The sequence below is a fragment of the Mustela erminea genome, chromosome 10 (genome assembly GCF_009829155.1).
Source record: "Mustela erminea isolate mMusErm1 chromosome 10, mMusErm1.Pri, whole genome shotgun sequence".
NCBI classification, from domain to species: Eukaryota; Metazoa; Chordata; class Mammalia; order Carnivora; family Mustelidae; genus Mustela; species Mustela erminea.
Window position 1 is genome coordinate 86,674,865 of NC_045623.1, and position 27,201 is coordinate 86,702,065.

Sequence of the window (27,201 nt, forward strand, 5' to 3'; positions counted from 1 at the left end):
TAGTTCATGAAACTGTTATAACCACCCTGTGAGAAGAGTACTGACATCCTTATTTTATGGATGAGGGAACTGAAGGGACCTGCCCGAGGCCACACCACCAGGAAGTGGCAGAGCTCAGGGCATCTAACTTTCGAGTCTTGCCTTCTTTTTCAGAAATGAAAATCTTACTTTTTAATTTCTTAAATAAAAATAACATTCTTTTTAAAAAATAAAAGTAACATATACTGACACAACTTAAACAACATGAGTACTGATTTTCGCACAAAACTTGCCTCCACGGGTGTTAATAATCATTTTAAATTTTGCCAGTAGGGGTGCCTGGGTGGCTCAGTGGGTTAGAACCTCTCTGCCTTTGGCTCAGGGTATAATCCCAGGGTCCTGGGATTGGGCCCCACATCTGGCTTTCTGCTCAGCAGGGAGCCTGCTCCCCGCCCCTTCCTGTCGGCCTACTTGTGATCTCTTGCTGTCAAACAAATAAATAAATAAATAAATAAAATCTTAAAAAATAAATAAAATTTTGCCAGTATATTAATAGATGAAAGTATTTATATCTCAAAGTTGTGTTTCTTTTATTTCCCCCCTTTTTTTTACAGCTTCACTGAGATATATTTCACATACTGTAAACTTTGCCCATTGAAAGTACATCGTTCAGTGGTTTTTAGTACACAGTATTCTCAGGGTTGTACAACTATGATTACAATCTAACTTTAAAACTTTTTTTTTTTAACACCCGGGAAAGAAATCCATACCCATTAACGGTCTTTCCCCATTCCCGTACTCCTCTACCCCTCAGCCCCAGGCTAGTTGTCTTTATGTGTTTACTGGACACTAGTGATTTTATGTCTGTTTATTTTGGATTGCTCTTTTTACTTCTTTAAAAATTTTTAAATTTTTATTTTTTTAAAAAGATTTTATTTATTTATTTGACAGAGAGAAACAGCAAGAGAGGGAACACAAGCCAGAGGAGTGAGAGAGGGAGAACCCTGTTCCCTGCTGAGCAGGGAGCACAAGGCGGGGCTCAATCCCAGGACCCTGGGATCGTGACCTGAGCAGAAAGGCAGACACTTAACCCACTGAGCCACCCAGGCGCCCCTGGATTACTCTTAAAAAAAAATTCATTAGAGATGTTCTGTATTTATCATGAAGATTAACCTTCTACCATGCATATGGCAATATTTTAAAGCTTATTTTCTCATTTGTTCTACTTTGTGACATCTCTATGTGAAAAACGTTTAAATATCTTTCAATTTAAAAAATAACTAATTGATTTTCGTTCATTATAAACGTTTTTCCTTCCTCCAGTTATAAAGTTTCCTGGCATATCCCCTTCTGGTCTTTTGTAGTATTGGGGTTTGCCTACGTTTTCCATCCATCTTGGGCTTAGTGGGAGATACAACAGCCATATCTTATCAAATACTACTGATTTTAAAAGTCACTCGCATCAAATGGCCAAATTTCTTTTCCTCCTTGAAGCTGGGCAGCATGACAACAGCGAACACTGGTTGAGTGCTTACGAACAGGGTCGGCTTTATGTCTTTGGTTTTGGTTTACGGCTCTGCTACTGCGGTCTCAAAATTCCTTAAACGATTTTGAACAAGGGGCCCCACACCTTCATGGTGTACGGAACCCTGAAAATTATGCTTTGGTCCCGTTTACAAGTCCCAGGAGGCACTGTACCAAGCGCTGGAGATCTTTAAAAGGAGTAAGAAGCCACATTATTTCACTTAATCTTCACGGCAGTTCTGTTGAGTAGCCGTTCTCATTTTCCTCTTCACTCTCTAAATGGGGCGATGGAGGCAGGAAGATTAAACAAGGCCCCAGAGCCGGAAAGCTGCAGCAAAGGGGTCAGAAGTCAGCACCTGTCCAGCCAGAGCCGAGCGATAAGCAAGAGTCCCTCAGCCCCGCAGGCTGCTGCAATCTGGCGGCGAGGCTGGGAGCGCGCGGGAGCGGGCGGTGCCGCGTCTACGGTCCCTCGGGGATCCGGCGGGGCGCCCCTGTCCGACCCCCCGGGGCCCTGCTCCGTGCGGCGCGTGGCCTGGCGCCCGCAACCACCACGGGCGCTCCTGTGCCGGCGCGGGACCCCGCCTTCTGCCCGCGACGGCGCGCGCTCGCTTAGCGGGCGGGCCCTCGCGCGCGCAGCGGTTGTGTTGCCTGCGAGTTTCCCAAGTTCACACAGGCCCTGGGTTGGCATGGCAACCAGGCAACCTGTTCCAGAGCCGCCTGCCTTCTCCGCACATGCCGCTGCCACCGCGGGAGCCGGGGCCAGAGCCTATCCCAGGATGCACCGCGCCAGCCCCGTCCCCAGTGGGCCGCCATGTTGTCGGAGTGAAAGGTAAGGGGGAGCGAGAGCGCCGGAGAGAGAAGATCGGGGGGCTGAAATCCGTCTTCATCCTACCGCTCCGCCCGTGAGTATCCGCACCCCGCCGGCCCCAAACGCTGCTCCGGACCCCCAGCGAGCAGATCGCCCCTTTGTATTGGTGTTTGAGAGCGGTTGTGGGGGTGAGAAGGGCTTTGGAAAAGCCGCCCGGGGCCCTGGCTGAGGCTTCTCACTCGCTGTTCCTCGTACATGTTTTGGAGTCAGCAGCAAGGCCCCTATTGTTATCAAAGGAGGGAGGGGGTGGGGAGCGGGGTCGAAGCGAGGAAAATGCCGGGGCTTTAGGCCCCGGCTCGGGGCAGAGACGTGCCTGTACATTTCTGCTGGGACCCGTTGGAGCCCCCGAAGATTGATGTTGCCATTCGGGTTGCTTTTTTGATGGGTTTGCGAAGCCGCGAGTCTTCTGTGTGGCCATGAAGTGTAATTCTGGGCCACCCTGGATTTCTTCGACTTCTTGAGCTTCCGTGGCAGTGCCGAAGCAGGAGGAACAATAAATCGCTTTAGAAGCAGCCTTGGCCCTTGTCTCCAGGCGAGACCCACCATGGGGGAACTTTGCGAGCCTTAAATGTGAAGAAGTGGCGATCAGGAAGTTTCAGATCGCTTTTTAGTCTCCTGGGTGCTTGGGGCCTTTTGTTTCCGTGAGAGCTTTGGGTTTTCGGTGGGTTCTTCCTCGTTGAGCCTCCCTGTGCTGGTGAGTGTCTGTCTTAACTCAGAGAGGGGCTCACCCCTCGGTAGTAGGAAAACAGATAGTTTTAGTCCTCGCCGACGTTCTTGGTAAACAGGCATCGTTTGTTAGACTTGTCAGTACCACTCCCACGTCAAGTGAGGAATAAGCTCCTGTAACTTTTTCCCCCCACGAGAGCCCCCCCCCGTGTCCCCCGACGCGCGCGTACACACACACACACACACACACACACACACACACACACACGAGAGATAGCATTAGGGACGGTTTTATCCTCCCCATAACTTGAAGAATTGTTACTCTTCATTGTCTAATTGATAATAACAAAAACAAAAACAAAAAAACACACACTGTTTTTAGTTGTCCGTACCCAATCCGTTCCCTTTCTATTCTTCCTGGGATGAAGGATAATGAGAGTTTATGGAGGGTTTTGGGGGGTTCTGTTTTGAAGTCAGTTGCTTCTGAAACAATAGGTTTATAGCTTTAGCTTTTGTTTGTTTTAAGAAACACCTAAAAACTCACCAAAACAAGCCAAGATTTGTGGCCCCCAAAGGACTTTTTGTAAACAAAATAAACATTTTAACTCTTTGCTGATTTTAACTTTCTAAAACACCCTTTGGGGCTGTTGATTGTTTATCAGGATCTTTGGGAAATACTTGCTGGATTTTGCACTTTGAATTAGCATTTCGCCTTAGCTACAATTGAATTCATTTTGTTCAAGGCCACAGCTTTTTGAAGTTGGGTTTGAAGTTTAGTTTGGGTTTGAGTTGAAGTGCTTTAAAGTAAATTTATGACCACAGATTTTTTTTTTCCCCCCTCAGTGTGGCAAAAAAATAAACACCTTTTAAACTAAGCATTTTAGTTAAAGGAAGGTGAGTGGTGGAGAAATTAAACTGTGTTCCTTTGCTTGAAATAAAATGTTAGTGATATTGCAAGAAAAACTTTCATGAAAACAGTTTGAAAACTTTGGAAGAGTAACTAGAATCAGCGCTTATTTCTAGTTGCTTAAAATATTTTTATAATGTGCTGTTTGTAAAAAGTCACATTTCAAATGGTACACATAACTTTTCAGTGGGCTTTGAGAGTTTTCTCTAAAAGGCATCAGCAATTTAAATGTTTTCTGATATTTAAGTGATTTCTTAATTTTTGTGCTGTAATTGCCAAGATATTACACAACTACCCAAGACACATGTTAATTGCTTAGGTATTTGCTCACTTTCAAACTGTCCCTTCTGCCAGGTTTTCTCTTGTTTGAGAAACTGCCTTGCCTCATTAGGTAAAGCAGGAAGTCTTAGGGCAAACAGATAGCTTTACAAAAGCCAATTGTTTTGTTTGAACTTTTTTATGGGAACTCCTCCCCCCTGGCCAGCCCCTTGTTTGACTGTAGTAGTGAGAGTTTCAGAGGTAAACCTTTTTCATATGGAAATTATTCGTTAGATAAGTATTGTGGCAAATCTTTTATTTTAGTAAAGATTGCATTTGCTATTTTAGGAATCCTCTTAGGAACTGGTGCTTCATTGCCTTAACTGGTGGTAACTGAATGGCTGGGGGCCCAGCATGGTGACTTTAAAGTTACCCAAAAGTTTTATATTGTTTTATTTTGATGAAAAACAAGCAAACAAATTTGTGAGTCCTAGAGAAAGCATTTCTTCTATTTTCTAGGTGGGGAACAGGCTCTGAGAGGTTGCTATTTTAGTGGTAAAACTTAGGTTTTGGGACTCCTTGCTTGCTGTAGAACAGACTGTTAAATTGATATTCCCTTGTGGAAGAAAATGGAACTGGCTACTGTTGGTAATAAGAGGGCAATGAGTTTGTTTGGTGATGGATAGTAATTAGACTTATTGTGATCATTTCAAGTGTATACAAATATCCAGTCATTATGTTGCACTCATGAAAACTAATACCATGTTATGTGTCAGTTATACGTCCATAAAAAGGGGCAATTAATTCTTTTGAAATTCAAACAGGAGGGTATTAGACTGCTTGGCACTTTGCAGACACCTATGGTAAATACAGCTATATGACTCTTTGGTTTTGGTACGTAAGCATGAACATGAGTCTATTCATGAAATCAGAAACTAGTTGAAAGCTAGACTACCCACTACCCTAGTAAGATTCTGATGGATTGGAATTGTTAACTGAAACTAGGCATTTCCAAATTAGGCTTTGAATAAATTACAGATTCCATTGTGTCGTCTTCTGGCTTCAAAACATGAATTGTGAGAAGCAGTTCTTTATCAGGAAGCTTAATTCTGTAAAGAAATAACTTAATAGATTCCTCATAAATCTTGTGAATGGGTTTTTGGAATGTTACAGTAGGGCTTGGTGGAGAGAGCAGGCATTGTAGCAGTGGACTATTAAATTGATAGCCTTGAAATTGGACTCCAGTGAGTATAGACAGTTATAGTCTAATAGGTAACTTATTACTTTGTAGCAATTTTAAAAGCACCCACAGGCTGACAAATGTTCTGTATTATGTACAAATGTAGTTTTTGATTTTAAGAAATTTAAATAGTAACATTTCATAGTAACATTTTAGAGATTCTTTGTTCCAGAAAAGAGTAGTGGGTGCAAGTGAGAGAAATAGTATCTGTGTGTAGCAAGAGGTGGATACAACTAAGCTTGGGTGTAAACAGGTTTATTTGTCATGTTTTAAAGATTTTATTTTTTAAGTAATCTTCCTACCCAAATTGGAGCTCCAGCCCACAACCTGGAGATCAAGAGTCGCAAACTCCACAGTCTGGGCCAGCCAGGTGCCCCTAAAACAGATTTAGGTTTGATTCTCTCTTCTACAACTCAGCATGGCCTTTGGCACACCACGTAGCCTTAGAATTTTCATTTGTAAAGTAGGACTGATAAGATACTACTGTCTGCAATATATTTGCCACACAGTTGTTACTGAGGCATCTTTTTTTACAGTGAGGCTTTCTACACTAGTAAAGTGTTTGGATTTGGTTGGTCTCATCCTGTTTATAACGGAATAATGATGTGATTACAGTTGTAAATTATTGGTAAAAATTTCCACCCCCTTGCCCAACAGCGGCTAAAAAAGGTTTAGGCTGAGAACATTCTGTTGCTCTTCTTGGTCAGGGGGCCTTCTGTTCCTTCAAAGAGCATGGGCGCCTGGGTGGCTCAGTGGGTTAAGCCGCTGCCTTCGGCTCAGGTCATGATCTCAGGATCCTGGGATCGAGTCCTGCATCGGGCTCTCTGCTCAGCAGGGAGCCTGCTTCCCTCTCTCTCTCTCTGCCTGCCTCTCTGACTACTTGTGATTTCTCTCTGTCAAATAAATAAATAAAATCTTTAAAAAAAAAACAAACAAAACAAAGAGCATCCTATGACTGTGTTGGACATTTTAAAGGATCTTCTCAAGTTTTAGACAGTCTGAGTCGTTGCTAATTATATAGAGTTTGGATTTTTGTTTGGTTTATTGGCTTATATCTGCTCTATTTGTAAAGTGGTATTTCATAGATCTCTTGTTCATTTAAAAAGTATTTGCAGAATTGGCTTAAGGTGCAAATAAGTTGGGTAGAGGAGCCATTGATTGAAGTCCAATTCTATGTTGTTAGGTTTGGTAACAACATAAGCTTTCCTGAAGTTGCTGTATTAAATTTTGATCTCAGTGCCTTGTCATACTGCCTGCAACCAACCAACTACATTTGTTTTCACACCTGCTTGTATTCAGCAACTTAAAAATAGAGGTTTCAGTCTGGAAAATTGTGTAAATACTGTAAAATATTTAGCTGCTTGGTAGAATTGGTTATAGATGTGGTACTGCAAAAGACACGGGGCTCATATTTTTGTATTGGTATATATCAAGTTATTTTTTTTTTCAAGTTATGTTTTTAAAAACACAAATTTTAAACATTTGTAACCTCTTTGTCCTTAGGTGTTGGTGGAATGAGCGTTGCATGTGTCTTGAAGAGAAAAGCAGTGCTTTGGCAGGACTCTTTCAGCCCCCACCTGAAACATCACCCTCAAGAACCAGCTAATCCCAACATGCCTGTTGTTTTGACATCTGGAACAGGGTCGCAAGCGCAGCCACAACCAGCTGCAAATCAGGCTCTTGCAGCTGGGACACACTCGAGCCCTGTCCCAGGATCGATAGGAGTTGCAGGCCGTTCCCAAGACGACGCTATGGTGGACTACTTCTTTCAGAGGCAGCATGGTGAGCAGCTTGGGGGAGGAGGCAGTGGTGGAGGCGGCTATAATAATAGCAAACATCGATGGCCTACTGGGGATAACATTCATGCAGAACATCAGGTAAAAAAAAAGTTCACTATTTCAGCTTTGAAATTCTTTTATAATCTCTGTTCACTTAGGATATGTGCTTTCAATGAATGTCTTTAAAAGCCTAAATTGCTAATTTCATTTGGTCCAAACATAAGAGTTACTTGTTTTAAAGGATAAATGTTGTAATACTGTTACTGGGTCATTTATCGTGCTAAATAGTAAACCATCAATTCATTTAAGAAAAGTCAGGGTTATTTTAATGTGCATGTGCTACATTTTCACATATGCTTCTTTTTTTTTTTTTTTTTTTTTTTAGGTTTTATTATTTTTTTTATTTGAGAGTGAGAGAGATAGCAAGGGAGAGCATGAGCAGTGGGGAGAAGGAGAGGGAGAAGCAGGTTCCCTGCTTAGGGATCATGACCTGAGCCAAAGGCAGATGTTTAACTGACTGAGCCACCCAGGTGCCTCCCCATACATACTTTTTAAAGTAAGGATACTTTTTTCGCTTTGACATATATTCTTTTAAGAACTGTTTGGACTGTTCATAGCCTGCATCCATATTTTCAAAGCCTTTCCTGTTGGGTGTGGGTGACTTTAGTTTTTAAAATGTTATAGTTAAAGGTTACTAGGAAGTTGGTAACAAAGTAGTTGCTCGGGTGAGATTTATTTGAAATGGAACTGGTATATTTGATGTTTTGTGTCAGAGAAGAGTGGTTGTGGCTTTTAGGTTTCAACCATCTTTGTCCTCTTGTTCTAAGCACTCCTTTCATTTGGTTAATTTTGACGTGCTAACTCTTAATTCAAAACCACAGCTAGAATCACAGCATATTTTACTGAGAAGAGTGTTTTGCCTGATCTGTGTTTCCTAACTTATTCATAGTGATGAAAGGATTAGTATATTTAATCAGGCTATTCTTTGACACAAGGTATAGGTTGAATTTGCAGAGGGTTCATTTCATACTGTCAGTGTCTGAGTACTGACTAGCAAAAGCCTGACATCTTTCACTAGGTCTCTGGTGTTTCTGTTCTGTTTCAGAAATAAATCAGGTACAAGCATATTTGCAAATTTGAATTCTCAGTTGTGCTTTCCCTGACCCTTCCAAAAAGGCAGTGTGTGTGCCATGGTGTTTTACCATAGTAGAAATGAGGAGGTGGTGTTTACTTCTTATTCATGAGATTTATGAGATTTATTGAGCACATTAATTGTATGTCTTTGGTTTATTGGAACAATCCTCAGCATTAGTGCTGATTGATAAGAACATAGTATGTGTAGGTAGGTAAGGGACAGTAAAAAGTTAGACATACAGATTTTTTTCTTTATTTTTTTTTTAAAGATTTATTTAGTGAGTGAGTGGGGGGCAGTGCATGGGAAGGGTGGAGAGAATCCTAAACAGATTCCATGCCAACTGCAGAGCTTGTTGTGGTGCTTGATCTCAATGACTCTGACTGAGATCATAACCTGAGTTGTAACCAAGACCTGGACACCAAGACCTGGACACTCAACCGACTGAACCACCTAAGTGCCTCTAGAGGGCTTTGTCTGCACTTAGGGCACATTCTGTCTTCTTTGTTTATTTAAGATTTTATTTATTTATTTAGAGCATAAGTTGGGGGAGGGGGAGAGGGAGAGAAAGAATCTCAAGCAGACTCCTTGCTGAGAATAGAGCCTAACACAGGGCTTGATCTCACAACCCTGACATGACCTGAGCTGAAATCTGGAGTCCGATGCTTAACTGACCGTCACATACATGCCCCAGGGCACTTTTTAATCTTTAAGGCACTATATTTCTTTCCTGTTTTCCTGGAGTCTTGCAGGTGGGAATCAGATTTTATTCACCTCAGTATCCCATTTCCCTGGAATTTGGCATATAATAGAGCTTCAGAGGAAATCTGTTAAACACATGAATCCCTAATCCTTTGGCTTTAAAATAAAATTGGAGAAAAAGGATATTGTCACAAAGAGAAGGGCCTTGAATGCCAGGGCTAAGATTTATTAATTCAGTAGGCTGCAGGGTTTTCGAATGTGTGTGTATGGCTTTTATCCAGGGGTGTTCAGGAAGATTGAATTGGCAGTGAGAGATTGGAGTGGGTGAGGCATGGTGTGAGCAATGAAAAAAATAAGTTATGGGACTGAGAAATACAGAGTTTTTGGTGACTGAATTAGAAATCTTAGGTCCCTGAGAAAATGAAGTAATAAAGGAAGGAATAGAGAGGGGTATCTGGTTTGGGGCAAGATAATTAAATTTGGTAGTGTGTATGTTGAATTTGAGATGTAGACAGCTGTACATGTAGAGACCAGAGTAGGAGGTGTTTGGTTTGGATGGTATCTATGTAGTGGCATATGTGGAAGGCCTGTAATCTTTGCCTTATTGGCTAAACATTGTTTAGAAATCATAAACATTGGTTTGAAAAATCTCTATTATAGATCTTGTGTTGTCTTTTCTAATGATAGGCTGTTGGGTAAAGCTTAAAGGAGAATCAAGGTGCTCACCTGTCTTGGGCGAGGTGGGAGAATCAAACTCGGGGTCAGTTTTGGCAGAGCTCTAAGATCTAGAATCTGGTTGTGCTGTGCAAGTTAACGAGTGTTTATTGAAGGCTTAGTCTGGGTTGTGTCGTATGCTGAGCTTTATTTTAAGGAACCACATCTGACTTGTTGAGCAGTTTATGTGGGTCAGTTAGCAAACTGGAGTTACTGTTAAATGGTGAAACCTGTTCCATACCCAGGGGCCTAAACCAGTGAACCAACTTGGAATTGGCACTCATCACAAAATAGTTCTGTTGGGCCAGACACATGATCTAATGAAGAGTGTTAGAGAAACTCAGGGTAGTTGCTGTGTTGCAGATATGGGCCACACACAGATTACCTCTTCTGAGTCATTATAGTGTATTATAATTTACTGGGTTTGGTGTTGATCTCATCTCTTGGTCTGAACTGTTCCAGGGCAGAGACTGTTGTGTTTTTCATGCCCCTTTGTCAGGTGATGTCTGTAATTTTTGTGTTGATTGAATGAGGACCTTAAATTCTTCAGATTTGTACTCGGGTAAAGTGGGAGATCTTACAGCTCAGCTGTCCTGTGGGGAAACACAGGTAACAGGTAGGCAGAGGTGAGTATAGCATAATTGAAGAGTGGAGGGGCCTATCATTAAGCAGAGAATCACTGCCCTCATCAGCCACTGTTACTGACTGGAGGAATAAAAAGGTGTTTGATCTGTCAAATGGGAACCACTGATGGGGGTAGAAACATTTATATTTTAGGCACTGGGCTATATTTCCTGTACTTAAGTCTCAGAACAATGCCATGGGGGAGTTAATATCCTTTTTGAGAGAGTAGAAACTGAAGCTTAGTTGCCAGTTGGAATCTGGTTTTGAAATCAGGTCTTTGTGAGTCCATTTCCCATGCTCTCTCTGTATTTCTGGTCCCCCTCCCCCAATAGTTTAAACCTTAAAAACTAAACCAAAACAAACAAAGTGACTGCAGCAAATAGCACAATTCGAGGTCAGAGAATTGCCATAATTTTGCTTGAATTTTAGAGATCATAAACTTAATAATACGGAGTGGAATATAAATAATGTTGACTTTTCTCCTAGAATTTCAAGAGTGCCTTTTTTTCCCCGCAGTAGCAGCAATGCAAACGTCCGTTTCCCCCGCAGATTTGTTTTTATTTACATGTGTATTCTATTTAGTAATTGTGAGAAACTTACGTATATCAAGACTGAATTAATATAAAGTGATTCACTTGCCATACTTGCCAGCGCATTCTGCTGTCGTAACCCTTGGGCTGTTAATTCCTCTTTGGTGGGCTTACTTCCTTAGCTTTTTTTTTTTTTTTTTTTTTTAAAGGCCTTTTGGCATAATGGAACAAATTTGATCGAATTGGCAGAATGCTTTTAGCAGTGAACTGGCGAAGTAAAGAATATCACAGGCTGTGATGCCAGCCGGCAGTGTTGGAGGGAAGGAAACTATTTATTATTCCAAGTACCTTAGAGCCGTTTCTCATTATTACTCTTTTATGAACAATCAGTTTTTTACAATTAAAACTTTTTTTTCACCTTTTGAAATTAGGATTTTCCTGCCTGATGTAGAAATTCTCTTAGTGTCTGAGTTTTCCCCTCTTTTAATAGTGAGCTCTTTAAGTTGTGCCTAAATGTGTATGTGTGTGCACGTGTACATATATACACACAGATAAATATACATGTCTTTTTTTTTTTTTTTAAAGGTTTATTTATTTATTTATTTGACAGAGAGGAATCACAAGTAGATGGAGAGGCAGGCAGAGAGAGAGAGAGAGAGAGAGAGGGAAGCAGGCTCCCTGCTGAGCAGAGAGCCCGACGCGGGACTCGATCCCAGGACCCTGAGATCATGACCTGAGCCGAAGGCAGCGGCTTAACCCACTGAGCCACTCAGGCGCCCCTACATGTCTTTTTTTAATACATGAATTTTATTTTGAAGTATAAACCTTAAGGGATAATCAGCACGAGGCTCTTTAATTAAGAGCTTGAGAACATGTGTTGAGGTGATATGTACTACTTTAAAAATCTTAGAAGCTTTATTTACAATTTAAAATAATTTAATTTAAAATATTTTAAAATTTAAAATAAAATTTAAGTTTAAGGGGCGCCTCGGTGGCTCAGTGGGTTAAAGCCTCTGCCTTCGGCTCAGGTCATGGTCCCAAGGTCCTGGGATCATGCCCTGCATCGGGCTCTCTGCTCAGCAGGGAGCCTGCCTCCCCCCCTCTCTCTGTCTGCCTCTCTGCCTACTTGAGATCTCTCTCTGTCAAGTAAATAAATAAAATCTTTAAAAAATTTAAGTTTAAAATTGACGTTTAAAATTAAGTTTAAAATTTAAAATTTAAAAATTTTAAAAAAGATTTTTTGTTTATTTAAAAGAGTTTGAGAGTGAGAAAGAGGATGAGTTGGGGGAGAGGCAGGCTTCCTGCTGAGCAGGGAGCCTGATATGGGGCTCAATCCGAGAGCCCCCAAGATCATGACCTGAGCTAAAGACAGATGCTTAACAGACTGAGCTGACCCAGGTGCCTCAGGTGTCACTTCCTTTAATACTTAAAATTACTGTATTTGGGGACGCCTGGGTGGCTCAGTTGGTTAAGCAGCTGCCTTCGGCTGGGGTCATGATCCCAGCGTCCTGGGATGGAGTCCCCCATCGGGCTCCTTGCTCGGCAGGGAGCCTGCTTCTCCCTCTGCTTCTGCCTGCCATTCTGTCTGCCTGTGCTTGCTCTCTCCCTCTCTCTCTCTGATAAATAAATAAAATCTTAAAAAAAAAATTACTGTATTTGACATACTTAGAAACTTCAGAGCCTCATTTTTGGGCCGAGTTGAATGAAGTCTTTGGAGGGGAGTGAGGGAAAGAAGTCTCATGAATTTTGTATTTTTGGCCCGTAAAACTTACACCTAGTAAACAAGACATCTTATTTAAAAATCTTGCCTACAAAAAAATTTGTATTTATTTGTTTTTGTGTGTGTGTACTTGTTTTAACAGTAGTTTTTATAACCCGAGAACTTTTATTTTGAACAGCATTAAAGGTTTCATCATGCAAAAAACCCAAGGTCAAGTCTTTGATTTGTTGGATTATTTTATTCTCTTATTGTGAAATCTGTTTTCTCTGTAAACTGCTGTGAGATAAAGTGTGTGATGAAATAGGGAAAAAATTTTAGGGTTGACCAATTGAACTGTGTGGCCTCTGTCCTGGTTTTTAAGGAGCAGGGATAGGTAGCTCTGCTTTGGTGAAAGGAAATTTAGAGGGCAACCTCACAGATCTTTTTCACTTTTGCTAGTAGTCTTTTGGTTCTAGGATAGAGGAGTATCCACCATGGGTTGATAGCCAGTGGTAGATAATTCTAGATAGCCAGGCGAAAGTCAGTGAATGAACCTCCTTTTTGATTCTTCCTACCCCCATTTTTTTTCACTTGGTGGTTTCATCTTTTTTTTTTTTTTTTTTTAAAGATTTTATTTATTTATTTGACAGACAGAGATCACAAGTAGGCAGAGAAGCAGGCAGAGAGAGAGGAGGAAGCAGGCTCCCTGCTGAGCAAGAGAGCCCAATGCGGGGCTCCATCCCAGGACTCTGGGACCATGACCTGAGCTGAAGGCAGAGGCTTTAACCCACTGAGCCACCCAGGCGCCCCGGTGGTTTCATCTTTTAATGGTATCTTGACAGCTGCCCTTGATAATGGCTGTGGTTACTCTCCAGTGGCTGTGAGTTAGTCCTTATATTTGTAATTATTAAATACTGTGTTAAACTGGGAGGGAGCTCAAGTATCCAGGTATTCCCCATACTGACAATCTTGTCATTCTCTGGAGATTTTCTCTGTTGTCCCTGCTGAATGATTGTGTTAGACTGTGAGCCTCTTAGCTTCCTGGGTAGAGTGCTTATTGGTTAACATTGTACTTGAAAGCTGAACAGTCCACGCTGCCGTATTTTGTTTTGTGCCAGTACTCCTGGAGCCTTTTTCATTATATTTGGAGTTTACAAAGACTTAATGTTATGTACTTAACTTGGTTAGAAGCATCATCAGCAGGCTTTCTTTGACTATAACTTTGAGAACTGTTTTCTATTTTTAAGAATTAGGTTCCAGTGTTAAAAAAATCAGCATTCAGTCAGACGCTCTTCTCTAATACTGTGTGTGATACTCGATTGCCTGTGCCCCCAGATGGCAGCTTGCAGAGGTTTATGACCCATCTTTGTTTTGTTTTGGAAGGTGTTTGGTGTGGAGTTAGGAATTGTAGGATAGGTGGAAATGAGATGTAACAATGGGAAAATAAGGGTATGTCAGGAAAATGAAGGGAGTAAATTTAGAATTTATAAATATGTACTAGTGGGGTGGGTTACAGAATTTGTTCTCAGATTCCCTGTGGCCAAAGAAGGGGGAAATGTCATGAATTAATGAGATTTCTTTTTTTTTTTTTTCTTAAGTTTTTAATAAGTAACAGCAGTTACTTAGGAAGAGCTGTGTTTTAGCTTTCAGTTATGGATGTGTTTGTGAAGTGCTTTATAAGTAAAGTAATATGATGGTACTGTTTCTCAGCATACTTCTCTGTACTTGGAGAAGAGACACACATCTTTTGTGCATGGGTGTGTCTTGGCAATAGCATTTGCTGAATACTTTGTACAGCCTGAGCCTGATCACAGAATTATGCTTCCTCATGTTGTGGAAAAAATACTTGGAAAAAAAGTTCTGACACTTGCTTAGAATCTGTCCACCCTTGGGAAATGTCTTAACATTCAGAGAGAAACATAGGACTGTCAACACACTACTAGGAGAGTAGTTTAGTGCTGAGGATAGGATAAATAATAGTTATTTTATTTTTTTAAATTTTTTAAATTTTTTACATTTTTTAAAGATTTTATTTATTTGACAGACAGACATGACCAGTAGGCAGAGAGGCAGGCAGCGAGGTGGGTGGGAGGAAGCAAGCTCACCGCCAAGCAGAGAGCCCGATGCGGGGCTCAGTCCCAGGACCCTGGGATCATGACCGGAGCCGAAGGCAGAGGCTTAACCCAGGTGCCCCAGTAGTTATTTTATTTTTTGGTTGAGTGATTTCTGGCCCTCTTTGCTCTATTTTTTACTTTCAGTTTCTTCATTTTCTGGATATAGTAAGGAGATGTAATGAGAGAGTGGCTTCTGCTCATTGGACTGCTCTGGCAGTTTGCACCCTGCCTACCACTGTAGCATGGAGTGATGGGCAGTGATCAGCATTAGGTTGGGGAGTTTAATTTGGAAATCTGACTGAAGAACTTGGGCCTGAAGGGTGTACATGGCATTGGAGATAAAATTATAGTTGAAGAGTTATTGGACCTTTTTCAGAGGAATGCTTTTCTATTTTTTTTTTCCCATGTAATACTGTTAGAGAACTGTTGGTTTTAAAATGGTTTCAGAAGATTTAGCAGATGTGGATTTGTCTATTTATTTCCTTTAGTAAGTGCTCTTTTATGGTTAAAATACTGTTTGTAGTGTTCTTATGAACCTCAGCAGGAAAATTCTTAGGTTTGTGGATGTCGAAGGCCCTAAAATTTTTTTAAATAATTGCCTTATTGATACATAATTAATCCATTTAAAGTGTATAAGTCAGGGTACCTGGGTGGCTCAGTGGGTTAAGCCTCTGCCTTCAGCTCAGGTCATGATCTCGGGGTCCTGGGATCGAGCCCCGCATTGGGCTCTCTGCTCAGTGGGGAGCCTGCTTCCCCCTCTCTCTGCCTGCCTCTCTGTCTGCTTATGATCCCTCTCTGTCAAATAAATAAATAAAATCCTTAAAAAAAAATACGGTTCATTTTTTTATTATATTCACAGAGTTGTCCAGCCATCATCACAGTCAGTTTTAGAATATTTTCATCACCCTGCAAAGAATATACCCAGTAGCATTTATTATTTTTTTAAAGGTTTTATTTTTTTTTTGAGAAAGAGCACGTGTGTGCACAAGTATGAGAGCATGAGCGAGGAGAGGAGCAAAGGGAGAGTTTCCCAAGCCTCGTCTGTGCTCAGCTTGAGCCCCTGCATGGGGCTGGATGTCATCACCCAGAGATTATGAGCTGAGCCGAAATCGGCATTCTAACGCTTAACCACCTGAGCCACAGGCACCTGAGTAGCATTCACTTTTTAGTCCTCGGCAACCACTAGTGGCAATTCTGTGCGGATTTGTCTGTTCTGGACATTTACCGATATGGGGCTTGATCCCAGGACCCTGGGACCATGACCCGAGCCAAAGGCAGAGGCTGACATTTAGTTATTTTTAAGGTGGTTTTACCTTTTCAATAATTGATTGAAACCCAGGATCTGAATCACAAATGTCTGGTTGCACTTTTCTGTAGGCTTTATTTTTTTTCTTCATGTAAGCTCTAGGCCCAGTGTGGGGCTGGAATTGATGACCCTGAGAGAGAGTCAAGAGTTGCATGCTTTACGGACTGAGCCAGCCAGACACTCAGTATTTTTTATTTTTTAAATTTTAATTTTTTAATTGAAATATAGTTAACATATTTTAGTGTCAGGTGTACAGCACAGTGAGTTGACACATGCATTTTGAAATGATCACCATGATAAGTCTCGTTACCATTTGTTACATAAACCTATTATACTGTTACTGATTGTGTTTTCTATGCTGTACTTTACATTCCCATGACTGACTTATAGCTGGAAGTTTCTATTTCTTAATCCCCATTACCTTTTTGCCCATTCCCCTGAGCCCTGCTGCTGCCACCCCTGCAACTACTAGTTCTCTGTACTTACGAATCTGCTTTGTTTGTTCAATTTTTAAAGATTCCATATATAAGTGAAATCATACTATATTTGTCTATTTCTGTATGATTTTATTTAACATATCGTCTAGGACTATCCATGTTGTAACAAATGGAAAGATTTCATTCTTCTTTTTTTTTCCTTAAGATTTTTATTTATTCATTTGGGAGAGTGAGTATATATGCCTACAAGCTGGGGGGGCGGGGTGTAAAGGGAAAGGGGGAAGCAGGCTCAATCCCAGGATCCTGAGTGGACGGCAAATGCTTAGCCAGATGAGCCACCCGGGTGCCCCAGATTTCATTCTTTTTTTTGTAACTGAGTAATATTCCATTGCATGTATATACCACATCTTTTTCCATTCATTTATCAGTGGACGCTTCGGCTGTTTCCTTATCTTGGCTATTATAAATAATGCTGTAGTGAATGAGGGGTGTATTTATCTTTCTGAATTAGTTTTTTCATTTTCTTTGAATAAATTCTGACAAGTGGAATTGCTGAATTATATGGTATTTCTAGTTTTGATTTTTTTAAAAGTTTATTTATTTAAGTAATCTCTGCATCCAACATGGGGCTCGAACTCCTGACTCTTGACGTCAAGAGTCTCGTGCTCTTCCAACTGAGCTAGCCAGGCACTCCTGTAGTTTCAGTTTTTTTGTAAAGATTTTATTTGAAAGAGAGAGAGAGGGAATGAGTTGAGAGGGAGAAGGAGAAGCAGACTCCTGCTGAGCAGGGAGCCTGATGTGGGGCTTTATCCCAGGACCCTAGGATCGTGACCGGAAGTGAAGGCTCCATCGACCAAGCCACCCAGGTGCCCCCCTCTAGTTTTAATTTTTTGAGGAACCTCCGTACTGTTTTCCATAGTCTCTGTACTGATTTACATACCTACCATCTGTGCACAAGGATTCCCTTTTCTCTACATCCTTGACCACACTTGTTATTTCTTGTCTTGTTTTTTTTGTTTTTTAATTTTTTTTTAGATTTTATTTATTTGAGAGAGAGTGCTCTTGAGAGAGGACCAGCCCAGGGGGTGGGCAGCAAAGGGAGAGGGACCATGACCTGAGCGGAAGACAGGTGCATAATTGACTGAGCCACCTATTTGTTTGTCTTTTTTTTTTTTTTTAAGATTTTATTTATTTATTTGGCTGGGGGAGAGAGATTGAGAGCACAAGCAGGGGGAATGGCAGGCAAAGGGAAAGGGAGAAACAGGCTCCCTGCTGAGCTGAGAGCCTGATATGGGGCTCTATCCTGGAACCCTGGGATCATGACCTGAGCAGAGGGCAGACGCTTAACAGATTGAACCACCCAGGTACCCTGGTTGAGTGTTAAGAGTCTTCCTGTAGTAGTATCATGTCATCTGCAAATAGTGTTTATTTCTTCCTTACCAATTTGGATGCCTTTTATTTCTTTTTCTTGTTTGCTGTGGCTAGGACTTCCAGTTCTCCGTTGAATAAAGTGGCAAGATTGGGAGTCTTTGTCTCCTGATCATAGAGGAAAAGCTTTCAGGTTTTCACCCTTGAGTATGATGTTAGCTGTGGGTTTGTCAGATATGGCCTTTATCATGTTGAGGTGTATTTCCTCTATCCCCATTTTGTTGAGAGTTTTTGTTAACATGTGCCAGGGCTTTTTAGAAATAAGGTTGGGAGAGTCAGTTTATTTACAGCTTTATACCACAGATTGCGAATTTCTCTAAGCAACAGGTTTTACTGGAACTAATGGTAACAACTTTTCTCTCTGTGAAGTCAGTATTTTCAGGTTAACAGCGTAAACAAACTTGTTTACAACCGTGGGAAGAGGAATGCTTAAATTACAGAGAACAGCAGGTGTTTTCAGGGAACTCTACTCTTTAGATGTCATGAATATACAGTCAGTTGATCCACTAATGACAAATAATTTTTCTCTGTTAAAGGAAATTCCCTAAGGATTTTAATAGGAGAACACTTCATTAACCTAATTCTAGTTATTGTATGTATTTAAAAGCACCATACCTGCTGTTAATTAAAAAATGTTCTTTAGTTTGCTAAGAATTTATTGATTTAAATTGTTTTTGCCCCCAGTTGGCCAAATTAAGGAGATACTACTTATAGGGGTCAGAAGCCTAATAAAATTCCAACCTGTGAAATTAATATAGTATTCTTTTCTATGAGGAAACCTAGTTTCATGAAGTGAGGAAGGAATTATAAAGAAGATTTCTTCTAGGTGAGAATTTCAGTGAGTGTGTACATTTAAATGAGTGCTAAGGTAGGGCTGTTTTGTGTTTGGGTGACACAAATCAGATGAGACTAAATTTTATATTAAATACAATTCCTTTGTTAATTTATTACCTAGAAAATGGGCTTTGAGTTCTAAGTAAGAGTGATGTACATGGGAAAAACACTGGTAGGAAATACGAGAAAATCCTGCTTTTATTTGGGTGGGTAGGGAGATTATGAGTAATTTTGTTTTGTCTTACATGTTTTGTATTTTCCAAATTTCAAACCCTGAAATTTTTATAGGTTGAAAAAGGAAAAAAGATAAACCTTATGCCTTTTTTTTAAAAAAGAGATTTTACTTATTTGAGAGAGAGAGAGAGGGCACACAGGTGCATAAGGGTGAGGGGAGGAGCATACTCCTGATCATGAACTGAGCCAAAGGCAGACACATAACCGAGTCGTTCAGGCACCCCAACCTTGTACCTTCTGTTAAGAGCTTATTGGGGCCCCTGCCTGGATCATTCAGTGGAGCAGGTGACACTTGATTGGTTTCTGGGTCTTGAGTTTGAGCTCCACATTAGGCATAGAGCTTACTTAAAACTAAATAAAATTGTTGGAGCACCTGGGTGGCTCAGTGGGTTAAGCCTCTGCCTTCAGCTCAGGTCATGATCTCAGGGTCTTGGGATCAAACCCCGGGTCAGGCTCTCTGCTTAGCAGAGAGCCTGCCTCCCTCCCCCTTCCCTCCTGCCTCTGTCTACTTGTGAACTCTCTCTGTCAAATAAATAAAATCCTTAAGTAGATAAATAAATAAATAGTCTAAAAAAAACCCCCCAAAACGAAGAAAAATGCATACAGAAAATAAGGAGCTTGGTTTACTGTATTAAATGTGTAAAGTGAATTGGCTTATACATTTGCAGTGGAATTTTGACATTGGAGAAGATCTTGGAAATTATTTAACTTTTTTTTCCCAATGCAAGGATCTCCTTTAATTATCTGTTTTTTTGTTTTGTTTTGTTTTGTTTTTAAAGATTTTACTTATTTGACACAGAGAGAGAGGTCACAAGTAGGCAGAGAGGCAGGCAGAGAGAGGGGAAAGCAGGCTCCCTGCTGAGCAGAGAGCCCTATGCCGGCCTCCATTCCAGGACCCTGGGATCATGACCTGAGCCGAAGGCAGAGGCTTAACCCCCTGAGCCACCCAGGCGTCCTAATTGTATCTGTTTTAATAAAAAGAATGTTAGTGTTTTGAGCAGAGGTTGCTAGGTTAGGTTGAGTGTAACCAGTGAGATCTGAAGGTGATTTTTTTTTTTTTTTTTTTTTTTTAGTATTGAGTACTGCCTTTTTTGTATCTGGAAGTAATAATGACAGGTACTCTCCATAAGTGGTATGCTGGAGCTGTTCTCATGTTTTACATATGATTTGGATTCCCAGTTTTTATCATTTCCATTTTATGAATGAGGAAATGCAGGGTCAAAAAACAAGACACCATGTTTTATGTTCCCAGATGATACATGTTGAAGGTGATAACCTCATGCTTTTATCACCAGGCCAGTCTGGAGACCTACCATTCTTCATCATGGAGTAGGTCAACTTTTCCCTAAAACATACACAGGCCTCTTTTTACACATTTTAGGCCCTACCTGCTGTGCATATGTTAAAGTTTAGGGACAGCAATAAGAGGTTAGTTGTATGTCTGATTATAGGAGCCCAGTATGGATGCACAGCAGGTGTCAGGAAGTGCTGTGACTCTTCAAAACTGGTTAGTGTCCACTGTGCCCTACGCCCTGTTTTTGTGGATGCCGTCCCCATTCCGGGCACCCTAGGAGTCTTAGCTTCCCGCAGCCAACCTCCAGCGGTTCCCAGGTTATATTCGTATTGCCTTGTTTGGAAGGTTCATATTTCTTGCCAGGACATTTACAGTAGTCTTCTGATAGGTTTTCTGTGAACACCCTCCCCCGCCCCCCGCCCCCAGCTCTTAGTTCTCTGTTACTGCCAGATTGGTATTTCTGAAGACATAGATCTTATGTCTCATCATTGCCTAAATTTTGTTTTTTGCTTTTCAGTTGTTCTTAGAATAACTTCCAGGCTCCTCAGCATAGCATAATTTAGGCCCTTCATGTTTTGAACCAGCTTACCAGTCTTTGCTGGTACTTCACCTCAGCTGTACTGAAGTATTTGTAATTTTCAGAACACAGATGCTAATTTCATAGTGTGTGTAATTCCTCAACATGGTTGGGCAATTTTTATTTACGTACTTTTCTCTGTTGAGAACCCCCTTCCCCGTCTCATCCATCTAACCACTTTCTCATCTTTCACGTTTCAACTCAAGTATCATCTCTGGGAAACCTCCTTCTTTGCCCCCCCCCCCTTAAAAGATTATTTATTTTAGGGAAAGAGAGCGAGTGTGGGGAGGGGCAGAGGGAGAGAGAGAGCGCGAAACTTTAGCAGACTCTGCACTGAGTGCAGAGCCCGACATGGGGCTCAATCTTATGACCCTGAGCCAAAACCAAGAATCAGATACTTAAGGGACTGCACCATCCAGGGACTCCTTTTTTTTGAAGGTTGGGTGTGCTTTTGATGCTGTTGTCATTATTTGATAACTCATCTTATTGAAGCATTCAGCTCCCTGTATTGGAGTTGAGTAACTACTTTTTCTTTTAGCATTGGGTACTAGGAAGCTGTTTAAGTAAACACATTCTTGGGCTTAAGTCCAGACCTCCTGAATCTAAATCTCTAGTGATGAGCTGCAATTCATGCTTTTTTTTTTTTTTTTTTTAAACCGCTCCCTGGTGATCTTATGTGCACTTTGGTTCAGAGCTACTGTGATGGTTCCTCTTGAAGAATCTTTCAGCCTTGGGTCTCCAGCACCTGGCAAATAGTGTATACCTCATAAATGATAAATGAATACATTATGTTATCAGGGCATATTGAAGAGCTTTATTGAGTGGAGTATTTTGTTTTGGAGGGTGTTAAGATGTCATTTTGAATTGATAAGGTGTAAGGTGTAACAGAATGTGGAGTCTTGAATACTGAAAGGCTTTTGGGCCTGAAGTTGAGTCAGTTAGCATTTATTGAAGGATTGCTTTTGCTTTGCTCCCTGCCACCATGAGATTTCTTGAAACCATAAGGGGCTGGAGGAGCAAGGTTTACTCTTCTTAATTTGTAAGACTTTGAAACATTGTCTCTGTTCACAGTTATAACACATAATTGGAAAACAGTGCCAGCTTTTTCAACTTAATACATTTACAAGGTTCATTCCTGTTCTCTGACTTGAATAGTATGTGCCAGCATTGTTCAAGAAACTAACATCCTTGTGAATGTAGGATTAAGATTGTAATTTAACTGTTTATTGTCCGCAGTTAACTGCTTTTAAGACTAGTGACTCATTTTCCTACTTGAAGCTTTTTAAGAACTGCTGTTTGGGTTTGAGCTTTCTATTGGGGCATGGTAAATTAAAAAAAATCTATTAGGACATGGTATAAGGTACAAACTATGAATTTATTTTTATTTTATTGTTTAAATCTTTATTTTTCAAGTGATCTCTACACCCATTGTGGGGTTTGAAATCATGGTTTCCAAGATCGAGAGTTGCATGCTATACTGACTGAACCACTTAGGTGCCACCCAAACTGTGAAATTTAAAATGCACAATTTTTATTTTTTATTATGGTTATGAATTTTGTTCTAAAGTAGAATTTATTAAAACGTTTTGAGATATAATTCACATACCATACAGCTGACCCATTTAAAAGGTTCTGTTCATTGATTTTTAGTATATTTAGAGTTGTGCAGCTATCACCATTTTCATTATGCCAAAAAGAAACTATGTATGCAGTACCAGTCACTGTCTACTTCCCCCTTCCCCTTAGCCCTAAGCAGCCACTAATTTATTTTCTTTCTAAGAAGGAAATTTTTTGGTGACTTGAAACTTTTTCAGAGTTAAATGCTTAACAGCACAGGTCATTTCCTTCTAGATGTTTCCTGTGCATATATAAACACAGATTCAGGAATGTGTTGTAGTTTTAAGCCAAATGGGAACATTGTAAATGTATTGCACCTGCACATAATTGTGAACACACTGTGTGGTAGTCTTTTTGCCCTTAATAGATTGTGGCTATCTTTTCAGGTACCTTTGTATCTTTTTTAAGGGCCATGGTACATGAAACCACAATACTTTGACTGACTTATCCCAGGTCACTGAACTTTTTTTTTTGGCTTTGACTTTGTAAACAATGCTTTAGTAAACAATATGGTAGTTTTATTTTTGTATTCTGCAATCATTTCTTTAGAATGTATTTACAGAGATGAAATAGATCAAACAAAAGAATGCATTTAACATTTTGATACATATTTTCACACTGTTCTCCAGATTTCCACATTGTTCTACCAACACTGTATGAGTATTGTTAATTTTTTCTGTTGGTGTATATATTATTTTCCTAGATTTATAGGACCGTTTTTGTATCTTTTAACTTTATTGTGTCTTTTGCAAAATCAGAGTTTTAAAAATCAAAAGTATTGGTCTTCTGCTTTTGACTTCTTATATACTTAGGTCATCCCTCACCCGATCTCCTGCATTTCTTGTAATATTTTTGTAGTTCTCTTTTTGTTTTAAATCTGTAATTCATCTGGAGTTTGTTTCTGTGTATTGTATAGGCAGGAAGTAGTGATGTAGTTTTACTTTTTTCACATTGGTAACTAGTGATCCTAGCACCATTTGTTGATTTCAGAGACCTCCTTTATAATAAAGTAGATCTCCTATATGTGGATCTGTTTTGACTTGTTTTATTGGTATGTTTATTCTTATTCTAGGGCTAGAATTTTCATTTTTATAAAAAATTACTGAGGTATAATTGACATAAAATGCACACATTTTAAGTGTGTAATATGAGTATTGACATATCAGAGTATTCAGCTGAAATGATCACTATAATCACATTAATTCCCATCTTCTCCAAAAGTTTTGTGGGTCTCTTTTTATTCCCCGAGCAGCAACTGGTGGTGATCTGCTTTCTGCCTAGGCCTAGAATTTAAATACTGTATTTTTTTTTTTTTTAAGATTTTTTATTTTCAGACAGATAGAGACACAGCAAGAGACCGAACACAAGTAGGGGGAGTGGGAGAGGGAGAGGCAGGCTTCCTGCCGAGCAGGGAGCCCGGAGTGGGGAGCCCGGAGTGGGGAGCCCGACGACGTGGGGTTCTATCCCAATCATGACCCGAGCCAAAGGCAGTTCATAGGGTAATACTTAAAACAACTGAGCCATCCAGGTGCCCCTAATTATTGTATTTTAATGGCATTTGGAATGACAGTAAAACAGTTGTTATTTCTAGAGTCACAGGTATACCCCAGTCCCAAAGGGATGAATGCTCCTCTGGAGATACCTGTAAAAGTTGCTCCCTCACCACTGTCAACTCCTTTGCTTAAATGTTACTTTCTCATTGAAGCCTTCCATGAACATTATTTAAATTGCAGCTCAATAGCCATTTATTTATTTATTTATTTGCAAAAACAATTGAAAGTAATTTTTAAAATTTTCTGCATTATTTATTTATTTATTTTTTAAAAAAATATTTTATTTATTTGACATAGAGAGACATAGCCAGAGAGGGAACACAAACAAGGGAAATGGGAGAGGGGGAGGCAGGCTTCTCACTGAGCAGGGAGCCCTATGTGGGGCTCGATCTGAGGACCCTGGGATCATGACCTGAGCTGAAGGTAGCCACTTAACGACTGAGCCACGCAGGTGCCCCCACTCTGAATAGCCTTTAAACCATCTTGTAATTATCTGTACTTTCCGAAATGTTTGTAGTGAAGGTTTATTTTTAGAATTCAAAATTACCTTAAAGAGATTAATTTTAATGGGAGGGAAGAAAACCTATGTGTTTTGATTTTTAAATCCAATTTCAAACATGATTCTGTGGCACTCATGGCACCCATAGTCTTGAAATTTAAAACCCAATAAATACACTATATCTTAAGTTCCTCCCAACCCGGGGAGGGAAAACTTGTTGCATCATCACCTCACAGTAATACAAAGTGTAGAGTAATGAACTAAAGATAGTAACTGCTCAGAAAAGGAACAAATTAAGGTTTATTGTTTGCATCATATCGGGTGGAATTCTTTTTTTTTTTTTCTTTCCCTTAGGTGGAATTCCAGAAAAAAATTAAATCACCTAAACTAATACGTGCCAGTGCTTAGGAGATTATTTTGATTAGCTCATCCTTTTCCTTTTTTAATTCAAAGGAGATAGGAACTCTATTAAAATATATTCTCCACAGATAAAGTTTTGGATTTATGTATTATGTGTTCTTTTAGGATCATAAAATCCAGAATGAGCTGTTTGATGTGCTTGGTAGCTGCCTTCTTTTAAGATTTTATTTATTTGACAGAGAGCTCAAGCAGCAGGAGCAGCAGGAAGGAGAAGTAGGCTCCCTGCGGAGCAGGGAACCCTGGTGGGGCTCAATCCCAGGACGCTGGGACCTGAGCCACAGGCAGATGCTTAACTGAGCGAGCCACCTAGGCGCCCCTTATAGCTGCCTTCTTAATTATGTTGTTGTGACTTACCTGGGTAAATTGACTCAATGAGAAGATGTAGTTGAAGGTTCCTGTCAAGGCTGCTGAATGGAGGAAGACATTTAGTCAGCCTTCTGGCTGAAGACCTGTTAGATATAGGAAGCTCCTATTTCTTGTGCCAGTTGTTTGTACTGTAATAATGATAATGAAGTGTTCAGCTCATGAAACTTTGTGTTTATGTCACCAGAGTTTATTCCCCTTACATGTTAAAATACATGCAGAGGGGCATCTGGCTGGCTGTCAGTGGAGCTTGTGACTCTTGATCTTAGGTTGTGAGTTCAAGCCCCATGATGGGTGTAGTGATTATAAATAAATAAATAAACGAAGAAATGAAGATATGATAAAACAAAGGTCATTGTTATTAGCGATGAATGTAATTTTGTTCTCAATATTATAGGTGAAGTAAGGACTTTTTCCACGGCCCAATTTCATTCTGTATATCATCATAAACAGTGATTTGAAAATCAAATAACGCCTGGGTGGTTCAGTCAGTTACGCATTTTGCTTTCGGCTCAGGTCGTGATCCGAGGGTCCTGGGATCGAGTCCCACATCCTTATTCAGTGGGGTGTCTGCTGCTCACCCCGCTTGTGCTAGCTAGCTCGCGCTCTCTCTGACAAAATAATCAATAAAATCTTTCCCCTTCCCATTTAAAATAACTTGTAGTTACTTTTGATTTCTAAAATCAGTAAATGCTTATTGTAAATATTTTGGAAAGTATGTACGATTACAGAATTATAAAAACACCCAAGATGCAAACCCCAAACCCAGCTAACCAACCACAAAGTAACTGTAATTCAGTCTTCTGCAATATTCTACTGTTAGTTTACCTTTTGTGGCAGGACTATCTAGTTTTTTTATTCAAAGCTTGTAAAAATGTAAATGATTATAGTATATTTACAGACAGATCTCTTTGGTGCTAGTAATGAGAATGACTGCTTCTTGACCTTTGCTTTTGTGTGTATGTTTTTCGTTGGTTTGTTTTTTAAATCTGATGGTCAGTATGAATTTTTACTGATTATTTTTCTTGTTTAGAGGTAAACTTACGGCATTTCTAACAAGTATATAGGACTCAATAACATTTTATTTATTTGTTCATTTAAAGATTTTATTTATTTGACTGAGAGAAAGACCGTGAAAGAGGGGAACACAAGCAGGGGAAATGGGAAAGGAAGAAGCAGGCTCCCTGCTGAGGCTGGATCCCAGAATCCTGGGATCATGACCTGAGTTGAAGGCAGTCGGTTAACCACCTGAGCCACTCAGGTGCCCCTCAATTACATTTTATAAGCAAGTCTCTTCTCATTTTCCCTTTGCCTTAATTTTCTCACTAGTTGAGTTTATTTGATTTGGTAAGTCACTCTGAATCAATCCTTTTTGGAAGAAGTTGAGATAAAAGTAAAAACATTCCTGTATTACAGTTTTGTGTCTATTTTCTTTCTTTCTTTTTTTTTTTTTTTAAAGATTTTATTTACTTATTTGACAGAGATCACAAGTAGGCAGAGAGAGAGGAAGGGAAGCAGGCTCCCTGCTGAGCAGAGAGCCTGATGTGGGGCTCGATTCCAGGACCCTGGGATCATGACCTGAGCCGGAGGCAGAGGCCTTAACCCACTGAGCCACCCAGGCGCCCCTTCTGTCCATTTTCAATTTAACATATCAGAGTATTTTATGGTAGAATATTTCCATAGATAATTTTAAGGTTGTGTACTATTCTCTTTTCCTAATATTGTTCATTTAGGCTTCTAAATTTTTACCATTGTAGGTGGTGCTGTAATGAAGAGTTTTATCAATTGTAGTTTGAATTATTTTCTTCACTTAAGCCTTAGAAGCAGAAAAATACGGCTAATCCTTAATAATGCTGTTCTACCTCTTTAACTATTTTTTCCCCATTTTAAAGATACAATTTACA

General features: G+C 40.1%; 1 protein-coding gene across 20 annotated transcripts in view; it reads left to right on the forward strand.

The window, feature by feature from the left end:
- Window positions 1–2,235: 2,235 nt before the first annotated feature.
- Window positions 2,236–27,201, forward strand: part of PUM1 (pumilio RNA binding family member 1) — a 139,339-nt gene continuing 114,373 nt past the window's right edge. For 10 of the 20 annotated variants that reach the window (XM_032303398.1, XM_032303400.1, XM_032303408.1 and 7 more), the window contains exons 1-2: window positions 2,288–2,405; window positions 6,946–7,319. In XM_032303398.1, the coding sequence (XP_032159289.1) occupies window positions 6,957–7,319 (363 nt within the window). In that variant the 5' untranslated portion in view covers window positions 2,288–2,405; window positions 6,946–6,956. Of the gene's footprint in view, window positions 2,406–6,945; window positions 7,320–27,201 lie in introns of those variants that run through there. The other 10 variants (XM_032303405.1, XM_032303406.1, XM_032303404.1 and 7 more) reach the window with 4 other exon arrangements.